This window comes from Anabrus simplex, chromosome 4 (genome assembly GCF_040414725.1).
Source record: "Anabrus simplex isolate iqAnaSimp1 chromosome 4, ASM4041472v1, whole genome shotgun sequence".
Taxonomy (NCBI): Eukaryota; Metazoa; Arthropoda; class Insecta; order Orthoptera; family Tettigoniidae; genus Anabrus; species Anabrus simplex.
In genome coordinates, this window is record NC_090268.1 from 340,195,465 (window position 1) to 340,218,452 (window position 22,988).

A 22,988-nucleotide genomic window follows, 5' to 3' on the forward strand; every position below is an offset into this window, starting at 1 on the left:
CAAAAGCCTATATCATGTCAATAACTATAGCTTTTTGCCAATTCTCTGGTGGTCTGTTGCCATTCCAAATTAAATTGATGAATTTGAGAAATCATTGCTTGAAGATGTCACTGGAGTACTTGAATAGGTCTGAATTTATTGAGTCTTCTCCAGATGCTTTTCCATTTCTAAGTTTTCTGAGTACTAGCTCCAGTTCTTCAGAGTGTAATGCTTTCCAAAGACTTGTTAAGAGATGTTGGCAGAAGAAATGGCTCAATATTTGAACCCTCCAAAGATTCCAAAAATAAATGTGCCACTCCGTTAGAGGTAAATGCATTAATGTGTATGTCTTCTTTTACATCATTATTAAGTTTCTTGAGTATTTTATAAGTCTGTGGTTGTGGTCTTGTTACATCAGTCTCCAGGTGTGAAACAAAGTTTTCCCAGCTCTTTCTGTGCTTTTTCTGCACTTCCCTTTTTGCTATTGCTCTCTTGTGGTGATATTCTATTTTATCTTCTAATTTACTAGTTGACAAAAAAAATTTAAGCATTTCTTTTGTCTGAAATAACTTTTTCAATTTCTTCATCCCAGATTCTTAAACCCTTTTTCCTCTGTCATTTTTTCTTAACTCTCAAAAGCAGACTGCTTTAAATTTGAACACAAATTAGATCACTCCATTTCCATGTTGACACTAACTGGTGTCATGTGTGTAAGATTATTAAGTCTGTTCTGCTACAGCCATTTTATACTGACAAGTTTTAATTTCTTGTGTTGTTTGTTTCTTTTTTTTATACCATCTAGGTCTCAGACGAATAGGTACTACTAATAGATAGCTATCAGTTTCCAATTCAGGGCCTTGATAGACTCGTGTATCCAAGACTAAATCTGCCAATTTACCATTACAAATTACATAATCTATAATTGATTTCTGATTACGTGCACACCACGTGTACTTGTGGCTGTCTTTGTGTGGGAATACGGTGTTCATGATCTCTAACTTATTGAAGACAGTGAAATCTATTAATTTTGTTCCATTGTTATTACAGGTTGTTTCTCCATGGATTCCAATGTGATTCTGAATTTTCCCATTACCGACTCTAGCAATGAAGTCTCCCAGTAATAGTAGCATATCTTGTTTGTTAATTTTATTGACTATCTTCTGCAGATCATTATAGAACCCATCACTTTCTGTTGAGTTGGCCTCCACTGGAGCATATACCCCTATAACTGTGAGATAACCCATGGATAGTTTTAGTCTTAACTGGATAATCCTTTCATTCCAAAAAGTGTAGCTACCAATTGTTGTTCTTAATCTTTTCTGTACCATGAGCAGTACACCCGCCTGTGCTCTAGTATCTCTGTCAACCCCACTGTAAAACTGTAAATAATTTACTGTCTCTTTTGATCCCTCAAGCTTTCTTTGTCCATTTCATTGTCCTTTCCTTGCCAGGAGGGGTTACGTATTCCATATAAAGTTAATGTTGGACGTTATACAAAACAATAACAAAAGGATTAATATGCCAAGTTCTTCATGGTATAGATAAAATACACATAAAATGTATAAAATTTCATGATTTTAAAATATTCACTCTATAAGGAAACTTTAATCTTCTTGTTTATAATGCCAACGGCCGTAGCCATGTTAAAACACCGGATCCTGTGAGATCTCCGAAGTTAAGGAACATTGGGCGTGGTCAGGAGTTGGATGGGTTGCCGCGCGCTGTTGGTGGGGGGTAAGGGAATGGAGGAGCGGAAAGGAACTGGCCACCCTACCGCACGTAAACTCCAGCTCAGGAACACCTCTGCGGAGGTTGGGACCTGCCTTCGGGCAGAACAACCCTTACCTTACCTTGTTTATAATAACCATAGGAACTGTCACTAATCCTGCATAGCACCATAATTTTCATATTTTCCTAGAAGCTACTATAAAATTCAGGACACCAGTAACTGTATATTTCAAAGATGACTTTTTTCATGACAACAGCATCAAATCTATACCAATTCAAAAAAAAAACAGAATTATAAAAGTACTAATATAGAGCTCCTCACATATGTAACGATATAGTATGGCCACCTGAATTGGTAAAGCTTCATGCCCCTTATGGTCTTCAACTAAACTAATATTAAAATCTCAGTAATAAATTTATCAAAACAAAATAAAAAATGTTTTCACACACCTATTTTCATGATTCCTCCATTTCCAAAGAGTTCACTGCCAAGCTGTTTCCACATATCTTGATAAATATTCCCTATGACCATTACATCCAAAATATAGACTTTGCACTTTGTTGCTATCTGTATGAGAGCCAATTCATTCTTCTTTGTACCAAAGTAAGGCTTCCACTCAGAATCAATTCCCACCATAGGTATGACCTAGAAGAATGAATTTAGAAGAAATATGAAATCAACTATTTTAAGAATCTACAGAACCCAATCATAAATACAGTATTTTAAGCTCTAAAAACAAATAAAAACAATTTGCTTTCTTTGACATGTGAAACAAATAAATACACAATAATGTGGAAAAGATAGGCAAACTTAAGGCAACGAAATATGAAATTAACTATCTTAAGAATCTACAGAACCCAATCATAAATACAGTATTTAAAGTTCTAAAAACAAATAAAAACAATTTGCTTTCTTTGACATGTGAAACAAATAAATACACAATAATGTGGAAAAGATTAAGGCAAACTTAAGGCAAAAACGCCACTCTTCAGGTATCGTATCGACAAACTGTAGAAGTATTGAAAGGAAAGCTATAGAATGAAGTAATTTAACAGATATTAGTCTAGAAGCATAGTAGTCTAATAAGATAGAATTGAAAGAGAGGCTGGAAAGCTTGAGAAAATCCTTGGAAGACAGAGGCCTAAAAATTAATAGAAAGAAAACCGAATACCTGTGCCTTGGAGATGAGGGGAATGAATTTGTTAGAGGTGGATGGTACATGCTTAAAAACAGTGGATGGTTTCAAGTATTTAGGATCTTTTGTGTCTAAGGATGGCAACCTAAACATGGAGATTAACCACAGAGTGCAGTCTGCCTCGATGAACTGGTAAAGAATGTCTGGCATCCTATGTGACAAAAGGCTTGGCATCAATTTAAAAGGAAAAACCTACAAGACAGCAGTATGGTGCAGAGACTTGGGCAAAAACAAAGGCACAATGCAATAAATTAGATGTTACAGAGATGAAGATGCTAAGATGGATGAGTGGTCTCACCAGAATGAATCACATCAAAAATGAGAAAATCAGAGGAACAGTTACAGTGACAGAAGTATCTAAGAAAGTACAGGAGAGAAGACTGCTATAGTATGGACATATAATGCAAAGGGATGAAAGCTATATAGGGAGGAGAGTGATGGATAGGACTAGAAATAGGGAGAGACCAAGAAGGAGGTGTACAGACAATGTACGAGAAGATCTGAAGGAGAAGAAATTAGGAGAGATGATATGTGGGATAGGATAAAGTGGAAAAGACTTACCAGAAACATCGACCCTGCCTGAAGCGGGAGAAGAGAAAGAAGAATTTTTCCAGTTTTTACGTCGCACCGACATGGATAGGTCTTATGGCGATGATGGGACAGGAAAGGGCTAGGAGTGGGAAGGAAGCGGCCATGGCCTTAATTAAGGTACAGCCCCAGCATTTGCCTGGTGTGAAAATGGGAAACCACAGAAAACCATTTTCAGGGCTGCTGACAGTGGGGTTCGAATTTACTATCTCCCGAATACTGGATACTGGCCGCACTTAAGCGACTGCAGCTATCGAGCTCTGTGAAGAGAAGAAGATTTGTCTAGAAGCATAATGCACATTTACCTATTCCATGGAATTTTTTGTGAAGGGGAGGTGTGACTATGTGACTTTACTGTATGCTACATATGATGTAGTACCGGGTGTTTACTTTCAAACTGTGCTGTTTGGTTTTTATATCATAAATCCAAGATGGCAACCATATGTGACATTTATTCATTACATTAAGAATAACTACTTCCAGAGTGCTCATATATAATAGGGGCATAAAAGATTTTCTGTTGTACATGGGCCAAAGAACAAATTTAGCCCTTATCAAATTTTTCATATCTTCTACCATTTGTGAGTTATGGTCCTTTAAATTTGTCACTATTGTTTTAGAATATATGTTACCATCTGTTATTTATTAAGGGATGAAAAATATGATTGTTTTATTAATTACTAACAATAACTTTATTAATACAATGATATGGAACAAACATTAATGATTAACATTAATGAACAAATGATAATGATATGACATTGTTCTGCATAAAGCAAATTTAACTCCATCACATAATAAAGTAGTAGTAGTATAAAATGTATTATGTACAAATTATCATCACCATCTAAGTCGTCTGATGAATCTTCATGGTTTGTATGGTCATCACAGCTGTCACACATATATTTGTCTCCGCACTCTCTCTCTCTCTCTCTCTATCTCTCTCTATTTAGTGCACTTTAGATTGTGGGAAAGACATTTACATGGTGGAGCCCACATTTTTTTAAACACAAGAGTATCTAATAAGATGAAGAACCATCTCTGTAGCACATGGTAGCATATATGTAACAGGAGCACAATGGACATTTTTCTCTTTCAATTCTCAGCCAATGTTTAATGGTGAAGGCAGATCAAGGTAGGATTGGTCAGCACTGCATCATTTTATGGTGTGATAACGAACACTATAAACATATGGTGTCAGTAATGCAATGCTCTTGTTGATGGCAAAGTTTTCTCCTTGAGTTTCTTTCTTTGTGAACATCCACGACCTCACGTCTTCCCAAGAAAGACTGAAGAATTGGACAATTTTTGAAAAAAATAAAAGATATACTCCTTCTAGGAAGAAGTGAGACAGATTGAAACAAGCTACAGGCCACACACATCACCACATGGTTCATTACAAGCTATGTATTATGTGCTGTCATACTTTCATAACGTGTGTACAATAGTTGTACCCTTTTCCACACAATCTCACGTCATCATCACCATCCTCTGATTTTCTCCACATACTTTCTTTCCATGTTTCAGCTCTGTTCTATTCTATTCTGGTGTCTTTCACTGCATTTTATTTTATTCATTTATATTTATTTCTTCTACCACATTCGTCTCTGATTCATCTGATGTCCTCCCTGTTACTTCTCACACACACATGGTGTGATAGAACATCTTAATTGGAGCTAAATGTTGTCATCAGCTCCCGCTTGGGGCGCTGTGCCAGCATACAATGAGCCACCTGGTGACGAATGAGCATACCTCTACAGCTCCAATGGTTAAGCATTCTTAAATTCAAACCCTCATTATTGTAGAAGTCTTCCTCGTGAACAGTCAAGATTTTCTTCTGAAGATGCAGAGCCAAGATCTCTGCGAAACGTAAAGAGTTTCATCTTGTTTTCTTGATACGGCATAAGCCCAAAAGCCCATATCATGTCTACAAGCTACAGGCTGTTTTACAACAAAAACAGAAATGTAGTGGGTAAGCCCAGATCCATCTCGGGTCCGATACAGTGCGCAGAGTGTACCGTGTCTCCTATGTAGGGAGGAGAATGATGGATATGACTCTGGATGGGACTAGAAATAGGGGGAGACCAAGAAGGAGGTGTACAGACAATGTACAAGATGATCTAAAGGAGAAGAAATGGACTAGAACAAGTTTGTTAGTTTCATTTTTCTGTCTTGGTCTCATCTGTGACTGAAAATATGAATCTGACTGAAGACATGAGCAGCATTCCACCCTTCTTTATGCAGCTAGACCCTGTGATGAATAGTGTGAAAGTGTTGCGCAGAGGGTCAGCTGGGTATGCATTTCAGTGGGGTTAGCAGACTGATATGTAACAACACCTTCTGGCTGAGTGAGGAGACCATGCTTGGGAAACTACCTCACTACCCATTTCCCTTGAATACCTCTTCAATATGCCATCTATGACAGGTGATTGTGGATCTGTGGAGGATCCAACCAGCCTTAAGGCTGACAACTCAACAACACACACAATATTGAGGAAGGAATTATAAGAATACAGGGCAGACTTAAAGTATCTAAGTGACATGATAATTATACAGACTATTTAGCTCATGGCTCCAATGCCCAATCCAGTATAAGAATGTCAGGAACTTCAACCAATCAACAACTGTCATCGCCACAATATTATGTTTTCATATTATCACACGTTCATAAGAAACATATATATAACTTCTTTGCTCTAATATAGTGCTTTAGTTGTCATCAGTGATACATAATTGTGTTATTCTGATGAAGCCAATGTCCGACATACAGGGTGGGCACAAAGATGCTTCCCCCAGTATGTGAAGAAATAAAATTAACCTTTTCACTGTCGAGTTTTGATGACCAGGCGAGCCCTTTGGGCCGGGTTTTTTAAAAGGAAGAAGCACTTCTACAGATACATTTTTACTATTAATGGAATGCATATCAACCTCTTAGGCCCGTAGCCCAATACGGGGTCAGGGATGAAGTGTGGTTATATTTTACACCATATTTTTATGGCTGGATGCCCTTCCTGATGCAAACCTCAGTTGAGAAGATAATGAATATTAAATAAAAGATGGCGAATGAAACTGGGTAAGGAAGTGGAAGGAATCGGCTGTGGCTTATGAACAGGAACTGTCCCGGCATTTGCTTGGGAGTGCAAAAGGAAAAACCACCAAAAAAATTCTCAGGACAACTGACAATGGGGTTTAAACCCACTCGCCTGCCAAGTGCAGAGCTTGGCTCCATAGCCGTATCATGTTAATACACATGGCTACTCTGCTCAGTGATACTGTTACTGAAATTTAATGTAAAATTGTTGATCCAAGAACAGGTATTATCAAAATCATTTAAATTTGTGGAAAAAAGTATTTATCTGAGGAGGGGGTGACAATTCCACACAAGATTACTACTTTGTCTCACACTTTCTTGCAAATTCAATATCGCCACTTAGATATTCTCCATCTTCATTATCAAAATAGAGCTCTCCTGAATCACTATTTATGAGGAAACATTCAATTTCTTCGTCAACAAGAGATGAATGTATACTTCAAGATGGCATGATGGCTACACATTAGTGGGAAAGATGTTCCACTCCAACAAAGCTGAATAACACCAGATTGCTTTTAAAACACACGAAATGGAGTGGTATTAATGCTGTAGAGAACTTCTTTGAGCATTTCCATAGAATCTCAAAGCAAGACACTATATCACGTTCATTTGTGAGATCGGTGAAGTATACACTACACGGGTTTGGCGGACGAGGCACGGCATTCAATAACGTATATATACGGGTTTGGCGGACGAGGCACAGCATTCAATAACGCACATATACGGGTTTGGCAGTGAATGGGTTAAAAAAACCTAGGTGACTGTGACAAAACTTGACAATCTTCATTGTACTTCAAACTGTTCAAACTGTCATTTCTACTTTGAATACTGTTCAAACTGTCCCCTACCATGTTCAATGCACCAGATACACATCTCCTCAGCATTGATATCATGACACTATCGAGGATTGTCATCCAATCTCTCGAATGATTGTCTCATTAGCTGTTTCACGTGACCCAAGCCCTGTGGTTTTTCCCAAGACATTTTGTCTTTGACAATGTCCCATGTGGAGAAGTCGCAAGGGGTAAGGTCATATGAACATGGTGGCCAATCTGTCGTACCGTGACAACCAATCAATTAATTGAAATAGTGATCTAAGAACTCCCTCAAAACAACACCAAAGTGAGACGGTGCTCCAAAACAACAAACAACAACAACAAAAGACATACAAAAACAGTGTATGAGTGTTACCAGTCCAAGCCACACGGAGAAGACACAATAGTGCCAGTCCTAGTACACAAAAACAATATGCTTGCTGATGCCTGTTCTTACTAGTTTGGGGAAAGCAACTTTGTGCCCACTCTGTCTTTGGACACTGTAGCTCAAAGAGTTTAAATGCAAAAATAAAAATAAGTTGTGTTCTCTGTATATGCTATGAATACCTTAATTTGTTTTATATTTATGTTCCCTTATTATTTACTTATTTAATTTTGCAGTTATTTGCTAAACAGTCAAAATAAATACAACTCGAGTTCCAGATTCTCTCTAGACAAATTTGAGAGCTCTTGTTAACAGATCATTCAGTTGGAGTAAGAACAAGTAATTTTTTTCAAATATAAGTTATACCCCATAAACCAAAAATGTTGGCAACCTAGAGCAGTTTCTAGAAGAAAGCGGTAAGACGTCCAAGTCAAGAAAATAATGGCAGTGGGAGATATGAATGCGAAGAGAAATGATGAGAAGATCTTGGGCTCTATCGATAGGGCATCAAGAAGTGTAAGCAATCATTTTCCTTTTTTGCTTGTATTGACGGATGTAACTCACCTTTTTACAATCTTGGTTTGTAACTTCGTTTTATTCCACCTAATCAATATGTAAATGATATTTACGAATAGGACTAGTTTAGACCGTTTGACTCTGTCATCTTCAGCTATTCATTTACACAAGCTAAACTAAAATAAATTAATGCATTTATTAAATAAATAAATACATTGTGAAACACTTTACTCCACATTAAAATTCTTGGATTTCACTTGACACTAGTCTTCTGAAATAATGAAAATGGACTAATTAAATAAAACTTAATAGGAATATTCCAACTGTGTACAGGTTGTGTCATACAAAATAACAAATGTTTTAAATATAGTCAAAAGATTATGTTCAAATTACAGGTAAAACGATCTGATAATGATTGTTGAGATGCTTAAAAACAATATTTGGCATGAATATTCATCTGCATTAGTACAAGCTCAAAAAATTTCCATCTCACAAATAATTGAAAAAAAAAATATTTCTGAACTCCCTTATGAAGAAATTATTTTGTCTGGAACACATTAAGTCTTATGTGAGTAACATGTATATCACCGTCTATTGATGATCCATAGTATGAATCCGGTGTATGTAGTTCATAAAACAGCTAAGTAGTCAAAATGATCGATCATCAAAGATGGAATGTTTTAAGGATATCCCGAAGTTCTTAAAGTGAGTTTGCATCTGTCCTTAAGGGCATTAAATGGGGGTCGCTGTGTGATACCTGATCCAGTTGTCAAAGACACGTGTCTTTTCAGTGTCATTGCCTGCCTTACTAATGAGCACACACTAGTCTCCTAGGAAGTAATCGTCAATTTCAGGTAAAACAACAACACCCATATAAATTAGAACACCTACATATGTCCTTATAATGTCAGCATAATGTTTTGCCAGATAGTATCAACAGTGCCTGCTTTTCTTTGTAAATATTTGGCATGAATATTCGTCTGCATTACTACAAGCTCAAAAAATTTCCATCCCACAAATAATGGAAAAAAATATATTTCTGAACTCCAATAAGGTAAATTATGATTTAAACCAGCATTGTTTACTCATATTTCCAGTTCATTAGAACGATTATCGTGATATCACGAGTAACATTTCTCTTCAGCCCTGTCCCTCGGTCTTCGCACAATATATGTTCACGTTTATCATGATTCCTGGAATTGTTATCACTTCTACATTCATCAGAATATTATTCTGAACCTCTACTAGAAAGTTTACTATCTCCACTAATTTCAAACATACTCCAATTTTGCATACTTTCAAACCTTGTGACATTTTTCCACAATAAGTAATCTGACTGGAATATGACGTTTATAAACTAGATCTGCTTTTGAAATATGCACAGGAAAGACTGTCAACAAGGTGCTTGAGAGTTTGTGAGTCATGCGTATGCACCGTGGTTTTTCGAGACCGTATGTACAAGTTGCTTTACATCGCTCTGAGACTGAGATAGGAAAGGTCTACGAGTTGGAAGGAAGCGACAGTAGCCTTAATTAAGGTACCCCAGCTTTTGCCTGATGTGAAAATAGGAAACAATGGAAAACCATCTTCAGGACTACCAACAGTGGGGTACGAACCTACTAACTCCCAAATGCAAGCTCAAAGCTGCGCACCTCAAACCGCACGGTTAACTCGCTTCAATATTTCCATCAACACACTTCTAATGACCGTGAGTGTGAATAGCGCTTTGGAGAATTCAGCACAGCAGGCGAGTCATAAAACTAGGGTTAACAAGTCATCGTCAGTAGGGTTAGGATTTGTATGTAATGACATATACTATTCCTTTCAATCTACCTATCCATAAAAACGAGTAATCTTTATGAGTTATGTTATTACCACCATATACTAAATTTCCATTTTACATATTATTACATGTTTGCCCCATATTACATATAATGGCTTGATATTACATAAACTACATACAGTACTTGGTTTTCTTTTTTACCATTTTACTTCCTTTGGCCGAGTTACTAGTACCTAACTTTCTGTTTCTTGGAAAAGGATAATGGTTCAGATGAACTAATATTCAGCTGAAAAACCGCTCGCAAAACTGTATTCCTTCTTTCTCTCACCTATTCTTCTGAATAGTTCCAGACTACCAGTAAGTGAGAGGTGAGCGACTGAACAACTCTCTATCTAAAGCTCAGTGGACCCTAGCTGTACTGTTCCTTACTCCTTCAAACAAGAGAGGAATGTCCCCATTTCACCAGTTTCACCCCTTCCACTTCCCATTTCTGAAACTGCAATAGTGTTCTGTCATAGTCATTTCTCTAGTTCAATAGAGTTCTGAAATGTACCAATCATAAAAACGTCGCACCGTTTGTAAATGCTTGCGGGCATTCACCAGGAAAAGGTGCATGTATTATATTCTGATGTTATACATCTTCAGAATACACAGGGTTATTACAAATGATTTGAGCGATTCCAAAACTCTACAATAACACTATTATTTGACATAATGTCTCAAGGCTTTGCACACACATAGAAAAACTCAAAAAGTTTTTTTTGACCTTCACAAATGTTCGATAAGTGCCCCTTCAGTGATTCTGCAGACATCAAGCCTATAATAAATTTTGTCCCACACTCGGCGCAGCATATCCCTATCCATGGATTTGAAAGCACAGTTGATGCAAACTCGCAGTTCTGGCAGGTTTGTTGGAAGAGAAGGTGTAAACAGTGAGTTTTTCACAAAACCTCACACAAAGAAATCACATGGGATTAGGTCAGGAGAGCATGGAGGCCATGACAGGAATTGCTGATCATCAGCTCCACCACGACCGATCCATCGGTTTGGCAATCTCCTGTTTAAGAATTGACAAACATCACCATGGAAGTGGGGTGGAGCACCATCCTGTTGGAAGATGAAGTCCATGGTGTCCTCCAGTTGCAGCATGAGCCAATTTTCCAGCATGTCCAGATACATGTGTCCTATAATGGAATTTTTGCAGAAAAAAAGGGGCCGTACACTTTAAACAGTGAAACTGCACAAAACACATTAACTTTTGGTGAATTTCAAATGTGCTGCACGATAACGTAAGGATTCTCTACCCCCCAGATTCGCACATTGTGTCTGTTCACCTGCATCATTAACAAAAAAGGTTGCTTCAACACTGAGACAAGTTTCATAATCCCCTTCCATACACTGTTGCAACCACGCCGAAAATTCAAGGCGTTTCACTTTGTCATCGGGAGTCAGGGCTTGTAGCAATTGTAAGTGGTAAGGATTCTGCTTTAGTCGTTTCCGTAAGATTTTCCAAACGGTCGGCTGTGGTATGTTCAGCTCTCTGCTTGCTCTCTCTGTCGACTTCTGTGGGCTACACGTGAAATTTGCCCGCACACGATCAACTGTTTCTTCAGTCACTGCAGGCCGACCTGTTTATTTCCCTTTACAGAGGCATCCTGAAGCTTTAAACTTCATATACTATTGCCAAATGGAGTTAGCAGTTGATGGATCTTTGTGGTACTTCGTCCTGAAGTGTTGCTGCACTGTTATGACAAACTGATGTGAGTGTATTTCAAACACAACAAACGCTTTCTCGGCTCGTGTCGCCATCTTGTTTCACTGCTCACTGCTGCTGCGCTCTCGTGGCAAAAATCTGAAGTGCGACTTCAGCAGACCAAAACTTCTTGAGTTTTTCTACATGACTGTTGAGTTTTGTGACCATATGTCAATTCATGGAGCTACAGTGAATTTATGAAATTGCTTCAATCATTTGTAATCCTGTATTTTTAATTTTTTTCTTCTTTTTTTTACAATTTGCTTTACGTCGCACTGACACAGATAGACCTTATGGCAATGATAGGATAGGAAAGACCTAGGAGTGGCAAGAAAGCACCCATGGCCTTAATTAATGTACAGCCCCAGCATTTGCCTGGTGTGAAAATGGGAAACCATGGAAAGCCATCTTCAGGGCTGCAGACAGTGGAGTTCGAACCCACTATCTCCCAAGTGCAAGCTCACAGCTGCACGCACCTCACAGCACGGCCAACTCACTCTGTATTAAAGGTATATTATTTATTTAGTCGTATGGTGATTTTATACAATTTATATACACAGCAAAATCAAACTTTTAAAGTCCATCCTTCTCAGCCATTCAGATAAACCGGGTGTGAGAGCGAACAAATCATCAGGAGTGCCAGGGTACGAATGAAGAGGACAGCGTTCGACCAGGTGTTCAATCGTCTGTTCTTCCAGGTTACAATCACACATTGGTGAACTGATCTAACCCTACTTGTACCTGAAATAATTGCAACAACCATGTCCAGTCTTTAATCTGTTGATACGGCACCAGAGGTTCCTCGATAAGTCAAAACCATTTGGCTTCTTTGTGAAATCAAGATGGTGGGCACTTGTTCCCAATGTTTTTGTTGACCACTCATGCTTCCAGCTTTCATTTAGGTCAAATCCATCCGCAATGAGTTGCCCTGCAGTGACACTTGCTGGTCTTCTTGATTGCTGATGTGATGGATGGCAGAATTCTTGGTGCAGTGGCAAACAGGGTGATGCAAAGATTTTCTTAGCTTCCCTTAGTAGAGACTGCTTCCACCTTAAGTGAGGTGGAGGGATGTGACTCAGCACAGGTAACCAGTGACTTGGAATTAAAGGTGACATACAATATGCCCAGAAAACATAACAAGTAACGGTTCTTTTCAGAACAATCAAACTAGAGGTGAGAAACACCCAGTCCACATTATGCAACTTAATATTGAAGGCATAAGTTCTGCCAAATGCGAGTATCTGCAAAAACAACTGCATGACTTTAACACTGATGTTAACATTCAAGAAACCCATACCAAAGATGAAGAGGATCTCCAGCGTAGAGGACGAATACCCGGTTATACACTGGTCGAAGCTATCCACCATCCACAATATGGAATAGCCACTTACGTGAAGTCAAGTTTAAATGGAATGCAAGTAATTGGTTGCACTGACATGACAAAAAGGCTTGTTAGCACCAGGGTGAAAGAGCACGTCAGGTTGGTAAAGAATGTCGCTCTTTCATCCTCCACGGAGAACGCTATAAGCCAGTCTGCCATAGCAGAACATTTCTGCAGTACAGACCATGAAATCCTCTTTGACCAGGCGAAGGTCATTGCGCCTGTAAAAGATTTCTATGCTCATCTTCTGAGGGAAGCCATAGAGATAGAGCTCGCCCAAATAACATCAACAGGTAAGACGGCTTCAAGTTATCAAATACATGGAGACCTGTACTGCAGAAATACATGTATAACACCCCCATGGCACAGCGGGATGCACTCAAACTGTCGACAGAGGGCGGTGAATCAGTAACTTCCCTCCCAACCACCACAGCACAGCGCAACGATCCTTGAGTCCAGTTAGTGGGGTAGGCCGTGGATAGTACGGGCATGACTTCCACGTTCCTTGGGAGAATTTCTTTGCTCACTGTCGGAGGCAAAACTTCACATGCCCTGATGAAGGCCAATGCAATTTGGCTGAAAGCTTGGCTTTATTATTAAATAAATAAATATATATATAGTGGCTTTAATCCAGTTCATTTATTTCTTTATGTTAATACAATGAGCCACGAAAACCTACGTTCATTAACTTCGTAATATCTTCTTCTTACATATAACCTCTCGAAATATAAACACTTAAATCTCAATATTTCCACTAATACAAAATTGAAACCTATCTCTTCTTAGCCATCATTCTTCTCATTTCATTATTCCTCCTTATAACATTTCATTTGTTACGATAATAATCTCCCTCGACGATATTACTTCTACAATATTCATATAATTCAGGTAAGATCCACCTTTCCCTTTAATTCTTATAGGCGTGGTATGTTTGTCAATATAACTGCCTCCTAGAGCTCATCTATGTCTAATGAAACATGCATTCTTTCCGATGTTTTCTGAATCATAACTGAATAGCCTTTTAAAGTAGATTGGTATCATGTATCGATATGTAATGTGTTGTTGTGTGTTTGAGTCATCAGTCCATAGACTGGTTTGATGCAGCTCTCCATGACACCCTATCCTGTGCTAACCTTTTCATTTCTACGTAACTATTGCATCCTACATCTGCTCTAATCTGCTTGTCATATTCATATCTTGGTCTACCCCTACCGTTCTTACCCCCTACACTTCCTTCAAAAACCAACTGAACAAGTCCTGGGTGTCTTAAGATGTGTCCTATCATTCTATCTCTTCTTCTCGTCAAATTTAGCCAAATCGATCTCCTCTCACCAATTCGATTCAGTATCTCTTCATTCGTGATTTGATCTATCCATCTCACCTTCAGCATTCTTCTGTAACACCACATTTCAAAAGCTTCTATTCTCTTTCTTTCTGAGCCAGTTATCGTCCATGTTTCACTTCCATACAATGCCACGCTCCACACGAAGGTCTTCAAAAACATCTTTCTAATTCCGATATCAATGTTTGAAGTGAGCAAATTTCTTTTCTTAAGAAAGCTCTTCCTTGCTTGTGCTAGTCTGCATTTTATGTCCTCCTTACTTCTGCCATCGTTAGTTATTTTACTACCCAAGTAACAATATTCATCTACTTCCTTTAAGACTTCATTTCCTAATCTAATATTTCCTGCATCATCTGCCTTCGTTCGACTGCACTCCATTACTTTTGTTTTGAACTTATTTATTTTCATCTTGTACTCCTTACCCAAGACTTCATCCATACCATTCAGCAACTTCTCGAGATCTTCTGCAGTCTCAGATAAAATAACAATATCATCGGCAAATCTCAAGGTTTTGATTTCCTCTCCTTGGACTGTGATTCCCTTTCCAAATTTCTCTTTGATTTCCTTTACTGCCTGTTCTATGTAAACATTGAAAAGGAGAGGGGACAAACTGCAGCCTTGCCTCACTCCTTTCTGGATTGCTGCTTCTTTTTCAAAGCCCTCGATTCTTATCACTGCAGACTGATTTTTATACAGATTGTAGATAATTCTTCGTTCTCGGTATCTGATCCCTATCATCTTCAAAATCATAAATAGCTTGGTCCAATCAACATTATCGAATGCCTTTTCTAGATCTACAAATGCCATGTACGTGGGCTTGTCCTTCTTGATTCGATCCTCTAAGATCAGACGTAAAGTCAGGATAGCTTCACGTGTTCCTACATTTCTTCTGAAGCCAAACTGATCTTCTCCCAACTCAGCTTCAACTTGTTTTTCCATTCTTCTGTAAATAATACGTGTTAAAATTTTGCAGGCATGAGATACTAAACTAATGGTGCGGTAGTTTTCACACCTGTCAGCACCGGCTTTCTTGGGAATAGGTATAACCACATTCTGCTGAAAATTGGATGGGACTTCTCCTGTCTCATACATCTTGCAGACTAAATGAAATAACCTTGCCATGCTGGTTTCTCCTAAGGCAGTCAGTAATTCAGAGGGAATGTCATCAATTCCAGGTGCCTTGTTCCTATTGAGGTCACTCACAGCTCTGTCAAACTCTGACCTCAAAATTGGGTCTCCCTTTTCATCAACATCAACAGCCTCTTCATGTTCCAGAACCAAATTATCTACATCTTTACCTTGATACAACTGTTGGATATGTTCCTGCCATCTTTCTGCTTTGTCTTCTTTCCCTAGAAGTGGTTTTCCATCTGAGCTCTTAATATTCATACACCTAGATTTCCTTTCTCCAAAGGTTTCCTTGATTTTCCTGTATGCAGCATCTACCTTTCCCAGGACCATACAGCCTTCGACATCCTTGCATTTCTCCTTCAGCCATTCTTCCTTAGCTACCTTGCACTTTCTATCCACTTCATTCTTTAATCGCCTGTATTCTTTTCTGCCCTCTTCATTTCTAGCATTCTTGTATTTTCGTCGTTCATCAATCAGGTCTAGTATCTCCTGAGTTATCCACTGATTCTTAGTTGATCTTTTCTTCCTTCCTAACATTTCTTCAGCAGCCCTACTGACTTCATTTTTCATGACTCTCCACTCTTCCTCTATAGTGTTTCTTTCAGCCTTTTCATTTAGTCCTTGTGCAACATGTTCCTTGAAACAATCCCTCACATTCTTTTCTTTCAACTTGTCTAGATCCCATCTTTTTGCATTCTTTCCTTTCTTCAATTTCTTCAACTTCAGATGGCATTTCATGACCAACAAGTTGTGGTCAGAGTCCACGTCTGCTCCTGGGAAAGTTTTGCAATCCAACACCTGGTTTCTGAATCTCTGCCTAATCATAATGAAGTCTATTTGATACCTTCCAGTGACTCCAGGTCTCGTCCACGTATACAGCCGTCGTTTGTGGTGTTTGAACCAAGTATTGGCAAGGACTAAATTATGATCAGTGCAGAATTCAACCAGACGACTTCCTCTTTCGTTCCTTCGTCCCAATCCAAATTCTCCTACTGTACTACCTTCTCTTCCTTGGCCTACCACTGCATTCCAGTCTCCCATCACAATTAGATTCTCGTCACCTTTTACATATTGTATTAAATCTTCTATCTCCTCATATATTCTTTCGATTCTTCATCATCCGCTGAACTAGTACGCATATAGACCTGCACTATTGTGGTGGACATTGGTTTGGTGTCTATCTTGACGACAATAATTCTTTCACTATGCTGGTCGTAGTAGCTTACCCGCTTGCCCTATTTTCTTATTCATTATTAAACCAACTCCTGCATTTCCTCTGTTTGATTTTGTGTTGATAATTCGGTAGTCGCCTGACCAAAAATCTTGTTCTTCCTGCCATCGTACTTCACTTATGCCAACTACATCTAACTTTAGCCTATCCATCTCCCTATCCATTCTCTAACCTACCACAACGATTCAAACTTCTAACATTCCACGCTCCGACTCGCAGAATGTCAGTATCCATCTTCCTGATGATCGCCCCCTCTCGTGTAGTCCCCACCCGGAGATCTGAATGGGGGACTAGTTTACCTCCGGAATATTTTACCCGGGAGGAAGCCATCATCAGTACATCATTCATACAGAGAGAGCTGCATGTCCTCGGGAGTTAGTTACGGCTGTAGTTTCCCGTTGCTTTCAGCCGTGTAGCAGTATCAACACAGCTAAGCCATGTTGAGTATTATTACAAGGCCGTATCAGTCAATCATCCAGACTGCCGCCCTTGCAACTACCGAAAGGCTGCTACCGCCCTTTCGATGAACCATTCGTTAGTCTGGTCTCTCAACAGATACCCATCCGATATGGTTGCACCTGCGGCTCGGCTATCTGCATCATTGGGACACGCAAGCCTCCCCACCGCGGCAAGATCACATGGTTCGCAGAGGAGGCGATATGTAATATACTCGCTAAAAGCATCAACATAACCATATCACTTCACATGTCAGTATACATATCAATAAAAATAATATTTGTGGTTTTTATGACCGAGATCTGCTATTGATGGTTAGAATTTGGCATATAGATTAAATCTGACTGAGAATTTTGTTGAAAGAAAATATTTCTACCTAATGATAGGTACCTAAGTTTAAACAAGAAACTTATCTTGTATCTCGTCACTCCTCTGGAACTACCTCCTTCTTCGCTGATATTTTTATGTAATGCAATCTTTTTTCCTTCCCGTAAAAAATGAATTAGGTTTCAATTATTTTTTAAAACAATATCTGTTCCAACATTCTTATACATGGCCATTGCAATCTGAGTTTCGGTGACATTTTTCATATATTCATTTTGCCTGATGTTGCCGTGCGCCATTTTGCCTGTCCCTTTTTCCTTCGTATTTACATCTGGACTTTAACATAATGGTACAGTTCCTTGATTTACATTACTCACCACATGAAAATAATGTACCTAATCTAAACTACTAGGTCTTATTATCTCAGTAAGAGCTGTTTGTGTAAATGCTGATGTGATAAATTTAGAGTACAGGCATGCAATATACTTAAAAATAAAGGTCTGTCTTTCAATAGTCAAAATTATCCAAAGAATCTTTCAATTACTATGTTTTACATTCACAAGTACCATTCAGAACATTCATGTAGGCTGCCCTAATCAATCAGCTGATTGGCTTGGCGCGCTTCCTACAGTACAGCCTGTACATCACGAAGGCAGCGACTATAGCAATTCAGATAAAAAGGTATAGTAAAGGTATTCAATCCTAACATAATCCATTTCACCTGTCTAGCTTATGGACTTCAATGACTCATTTAAGAAGTGTGAGGTGACTATTCTCAAGTCAATAAGCTTAGTCTGACAATAAAGAAAGCATTTGGTAAAGTTTCAGAGTACATGAAGCATTACAAAAATCAATTTTACAACATCCTCTTACCTCCTGAACCAGTGCATTTTTACACTGACAATTTGCAAGAGTAAAATCTGTAGTGAATTCAAAAGAATCAGCCGATTCTGTGTATAAGCCACAACAATGGCTTGATGAACTAAATTAGAATGCTTCAATGCATATATTAAAAGCAATTTCAGTTTTATTGCTGGGAGTATAAACAAGTCAGAGGCTGTTGCACTTTCTCTAAGAGTCATTGGATATTCTCAACGATATCAAGATGAGAGTTGGTAGAGTATGGGAAGATGTAGGACAGAAGTTGCTGCATTATTCCACGCAGTTATGGAAACAAATCCACTTTCAGCTTGGTCTGCAAAATACTGAATGGAGAACAATTAGATCCTTTTGACGATACTGTCCCAAGAAAATTCTATCTCTTGGAATTTGCTTTAGCATCATCCTGTGATGCAGAGAAGTCATTTTCAGCATATAAATGGATACTGTCTGGCCAGGAATATTTGACGAACCCCTCGAAAATTTCAACAAATACTTGGTACTTCAATGCACAACAAAATAATAATGTTTTTGTGGTGGCTGTTTGAGTCATCAGTCCATAGACTGGTCTGATGCAGCTCTACATGCCATCCTAGCCAGTGCTAACCTTTTCATTTCTATATAACTACTACCAAGACCGACTAAAATATATCAGACCTTAATACTACTAACGATTGGCAGGAAAATGGCGCTTGGGTAGGCAAACGTTTGAGACATGTGGTTGGTTCATGGCTATGTTTACATTGTGTTAAAAGTGTTATTTTGATCAAGAATTGAAGTATAAAGTATATATTTGGTGAAATAGTAATCTATAATGGATTATTAGTATAGTGCATAGTTACGAGTGTATATAATGGTATTGTTAGTATATTATTGTGTATATATTGCCGTACTGTAACATTTCATGAAACAGGTCGTTCCTGCTGCGTTCTTGGTTGTAGATCGAACTATACCGTTGCAGATAATTCATCTTTTAAATTCCCTAAAGATAGAGCTTTACGGGAGAAATGGATAAGGAATATTCATCGGGAAAATTTGGAAGTCAAAGACCAATCTGTTGTATGTGTGAAACATTTTGGACCAAAATTTGTGGTTAGGGTAGTTCTCTTTCCAACCGAAAATGGTGAGCCTATTCCTATCCCTCGCAAAATTTCTATATTAACTCCTGATGCAGTTCCTACAATTTTCCCAAATCAACCTTCTTACCATACAATTAGACTCCCCAAACGTAGGAGAAATCCAGAGGAACGATTATAACAAGTGATCGACAGGGAGGAGAAGAATTTTGCTCTAAGTGGTGTGAGCAGGATTTAATACCACCTTTTGAAGACTTCAGAATAATTCTCGGCAGCAAACAGGAGGCTCCGTTCACAGCAATTACGAGTGAAAATAGTATTCTTTTTATTACAATAGTTGATGGTGGTAAATTTAACGATGTGCCTTCAATGAATGTGTGTTTCAAAGTATCGAGTTCCTTAGATGTAAAAGTATTTTATAAAAATCTGCGTGTGGCTACTGAGAAGTTTAAGTGGATACTGCAGTGTGAAGGAAACGGTGACCTGAAGTGTAATAGGTGGAGTAAGCTAGACAATTTGGTGAGTTATCTTTCAAATTACAGTGATGAACATGGTTCCGTATCTGATAGAATTTCTGTCCTAATGATTTTTTTAAGGGAGGCCTTGGTTCTTGACATTGATCTGGATATAGTAATACGCAGAAAAATTAAATTTGCTCTAGAACAGTTGGAACTGTCTGTAGTAAGTCATGTACGGTATTTGTCAGAGCTTCTTATATAGGCTGCCACAATTTCTTAATCATATCCAGGAGTCCAAAGTCCATTCGTAAAACTATCCTTATGACTCTATCTCATCATGTATATCTTGGTCAATTATTAGGTAGAATAGGTCCAAAAGGCTGTGGTATTGGATCTTCTCAAAAATGTTTCCTAATGGAGAAGTCTAAACTTTTGAATGATGAGGATGAAGTTGTTACAGTCATGATGGATGAAATTTATGTTAATGCCAAGCTGACATATAAAGCAGGAAAGATAATAGGGATTGCTGAAAATGGGTCTGAGTATGAAGCAGCCACCACTATGCAGGTTTTTATGTGTTCATCCTTACATTCAAAGTACAAGAATGTCATAGGTCTCTTCCCAGTAAAAAATATGAATGCTGAGACAATACTGAAACTAACAATAGTTCTCAAAGTCATGAATGAACTTAACTTTGATGTAGTGTGCTTAGTCTCTGTTAATCATCGAACAAATAGGAACAGGAATAGATCTTAAGCGGCAGGATCCTAAAAACTTGTGTCCCTAATCCAGCTAATCCTAATCCTTCCAAGTCTCTGTTTCTTCTATTTTACAACACGCATTTATTGAAGTGTTGACTGTGATAATATGGAACCTTATTCATACTTCAATCAGCTAAACAGAAGTGGATTGAAGCATCCTACAGTTTTCCTTCTATCCCTTACTTTTGATGTGTATTGCCTTTTCCAAACCCTTATCAGTGTTGAATATGAACCACTTTTTTTAAAATTAGACAAACAGAGAGATGCTGTAGTGAAACTAGGTCCCCAAATGACTGAAAATACCTTAATGCAGACTATGTCTGCAAGTGTCGCATGCCATTAATAAAAATTTTGAAGAAGTGCATTAAAGTCCCGGCCAGCATTTGTGTCAAAAAATACTCAGAACTTCTGCATGACAAAAATGTCTCCATGGCATTGCTAAAATATTCACATTCAACAGATTAAGAGGAGCAATACTGAGGACTTAGGAGTAAGCACAAGGGTCTTAAGCTCAACAGCATGTAAACTTACCAAGGTAAACTGCTCTTTACATAACATTACTTTCTATTTTCTACCTGTTCTCTCTTAATAGTCTTGTTACTATTTATTTAAGCAAAGTTGATCATCAGAAAGAAGCCTACTGCACGTAGTATTTATTTACTTGCATATTTCTGTATGTCAGTGTTGTGTTAGTCATAACGTACCTGATGCTAAAGGAACTGATTTGACATAACTGTAGGCTACATGTATGTGTGTATTTATCTTCAGCAGCCTCTTAGGTACTTGTTCTTTAACATACATTATTTAATTTATTTTTTTCTAAGTAAGTACGTTTTAACATTAATTTTAACATGAAGGTGTTCAAATACGTCAGTCTCATATCGGTATTTTTATGCACGTAAAAGAACTCCTGCGGGACAAAATTCTGACATCTTCAAAGACGTGAACAGTAGTTAGAGGGACGTAAAAGATATTATTATTATTATTATTATTATTATTATTATTATTATTATTATTATTATTATTATTATTATTATTATTATTATTATTATTATTATTATTATTGATATGCAGCAGTTTATTGTTGAAATGAAGTTATTACGTGCTACCTAACCTTCATCAGTCGGCACCTGCTGTGCCCACGACGCCCACCATTTTGGTTCCGATAATACAGTCTGATACATTGTAGTCGGTCCTGCTACTACATCCTACATCTGTTCTGATCTGCTTGTCATATTCATACCTACCATTCTTACTGCCTACACTTCCCTAAAAAGCCAACTGAAAAAGTCCTGGGTGTCTTAACCCTTTCCACTCGAATTATTTATTAGTCCTGATTTCTCCCAACTCATATTTATTTCTGTCAGCATTCTTCATATTTTTAAACCTGGTATTAAGTACTTATTTAGCAATATATACAGGAAGGAACTACAAAATTAATGAATGTGTGGTATTTACATGACACAAAATCATGTTTTTCACTTTCTTAATGGTATGTCTTGAGTGTGTGGAAGCCTTCAAAGCAAATGCCTGGATGGAGCCCTGCTTGCTTATCCAACCAGTCTTCACTAAAATAATCCTGCACTTCTGTCTTACTGTTCATCCGCATGTTGATAATTACACTAATAAATGCCTTCAACTCTTCTAAAGTCACAGCTTTCCAAGAAAACCAGATAGATCTCTTCTGAAGTGGAGTTTTTTTGCTGTATTTTAATTTCGGTAAATTTGTTTGTCTCATGGACTATAGAGTTTATCAACTGAACAGTAAAAAATAGCTACCAGTGCTCTAGTTCTATTTTAGGTCTATTGCCACAACATATGAATCCACTGACTAACCTGTAAGGAAGTATGGCTAATCCTGCATCAGCCGTTCTCCGCGATCTCCAAGGTATATGTGAAATCAGCACTGTATGACTGGGACCGAGACGAGTCACAATACTGTTGCCTCCTCCATGATTTCTTGTGATGCTGATATCAATAATGTCATTTGAATCACTAATGGATATATCACTTTCATCGCCAGGTTCAAAATTTTAATCATTTTCATGGTTACTATTATCAAAATCAGCCGAAGGAGACGCAAGAAACTCTCCTTCGGTCAGGCCGTGCGCCACC

General features: G+C 38.1%; 1 protein-coding gene across 6 annotated transcripts in view; it reads right to left on the minus strand.

The window, feature by feature from the left end:
- The window catches only part of Nbr (exonuclease mut-7 homolog), a 311,108-nt gene that overhangs the window by 138,763 nt on the left and 149,357 nt on the right, over positions 1-22,988 (minus strand). For all 6 annotated transcript variants that reach the window (XM_067145734.2, XM_067145731.2, XM_068227278.1 and 3 more), the window contains one exon: positions 2,158-2,353. In XM_067145734.2, the coding sequence (XP_067001835.2) occupies positions 2,158-2,353 (196 nt within the window). The remainder of the gene's footprint in view (positions 1-2,157; positions 2,354-22,988) is intronic.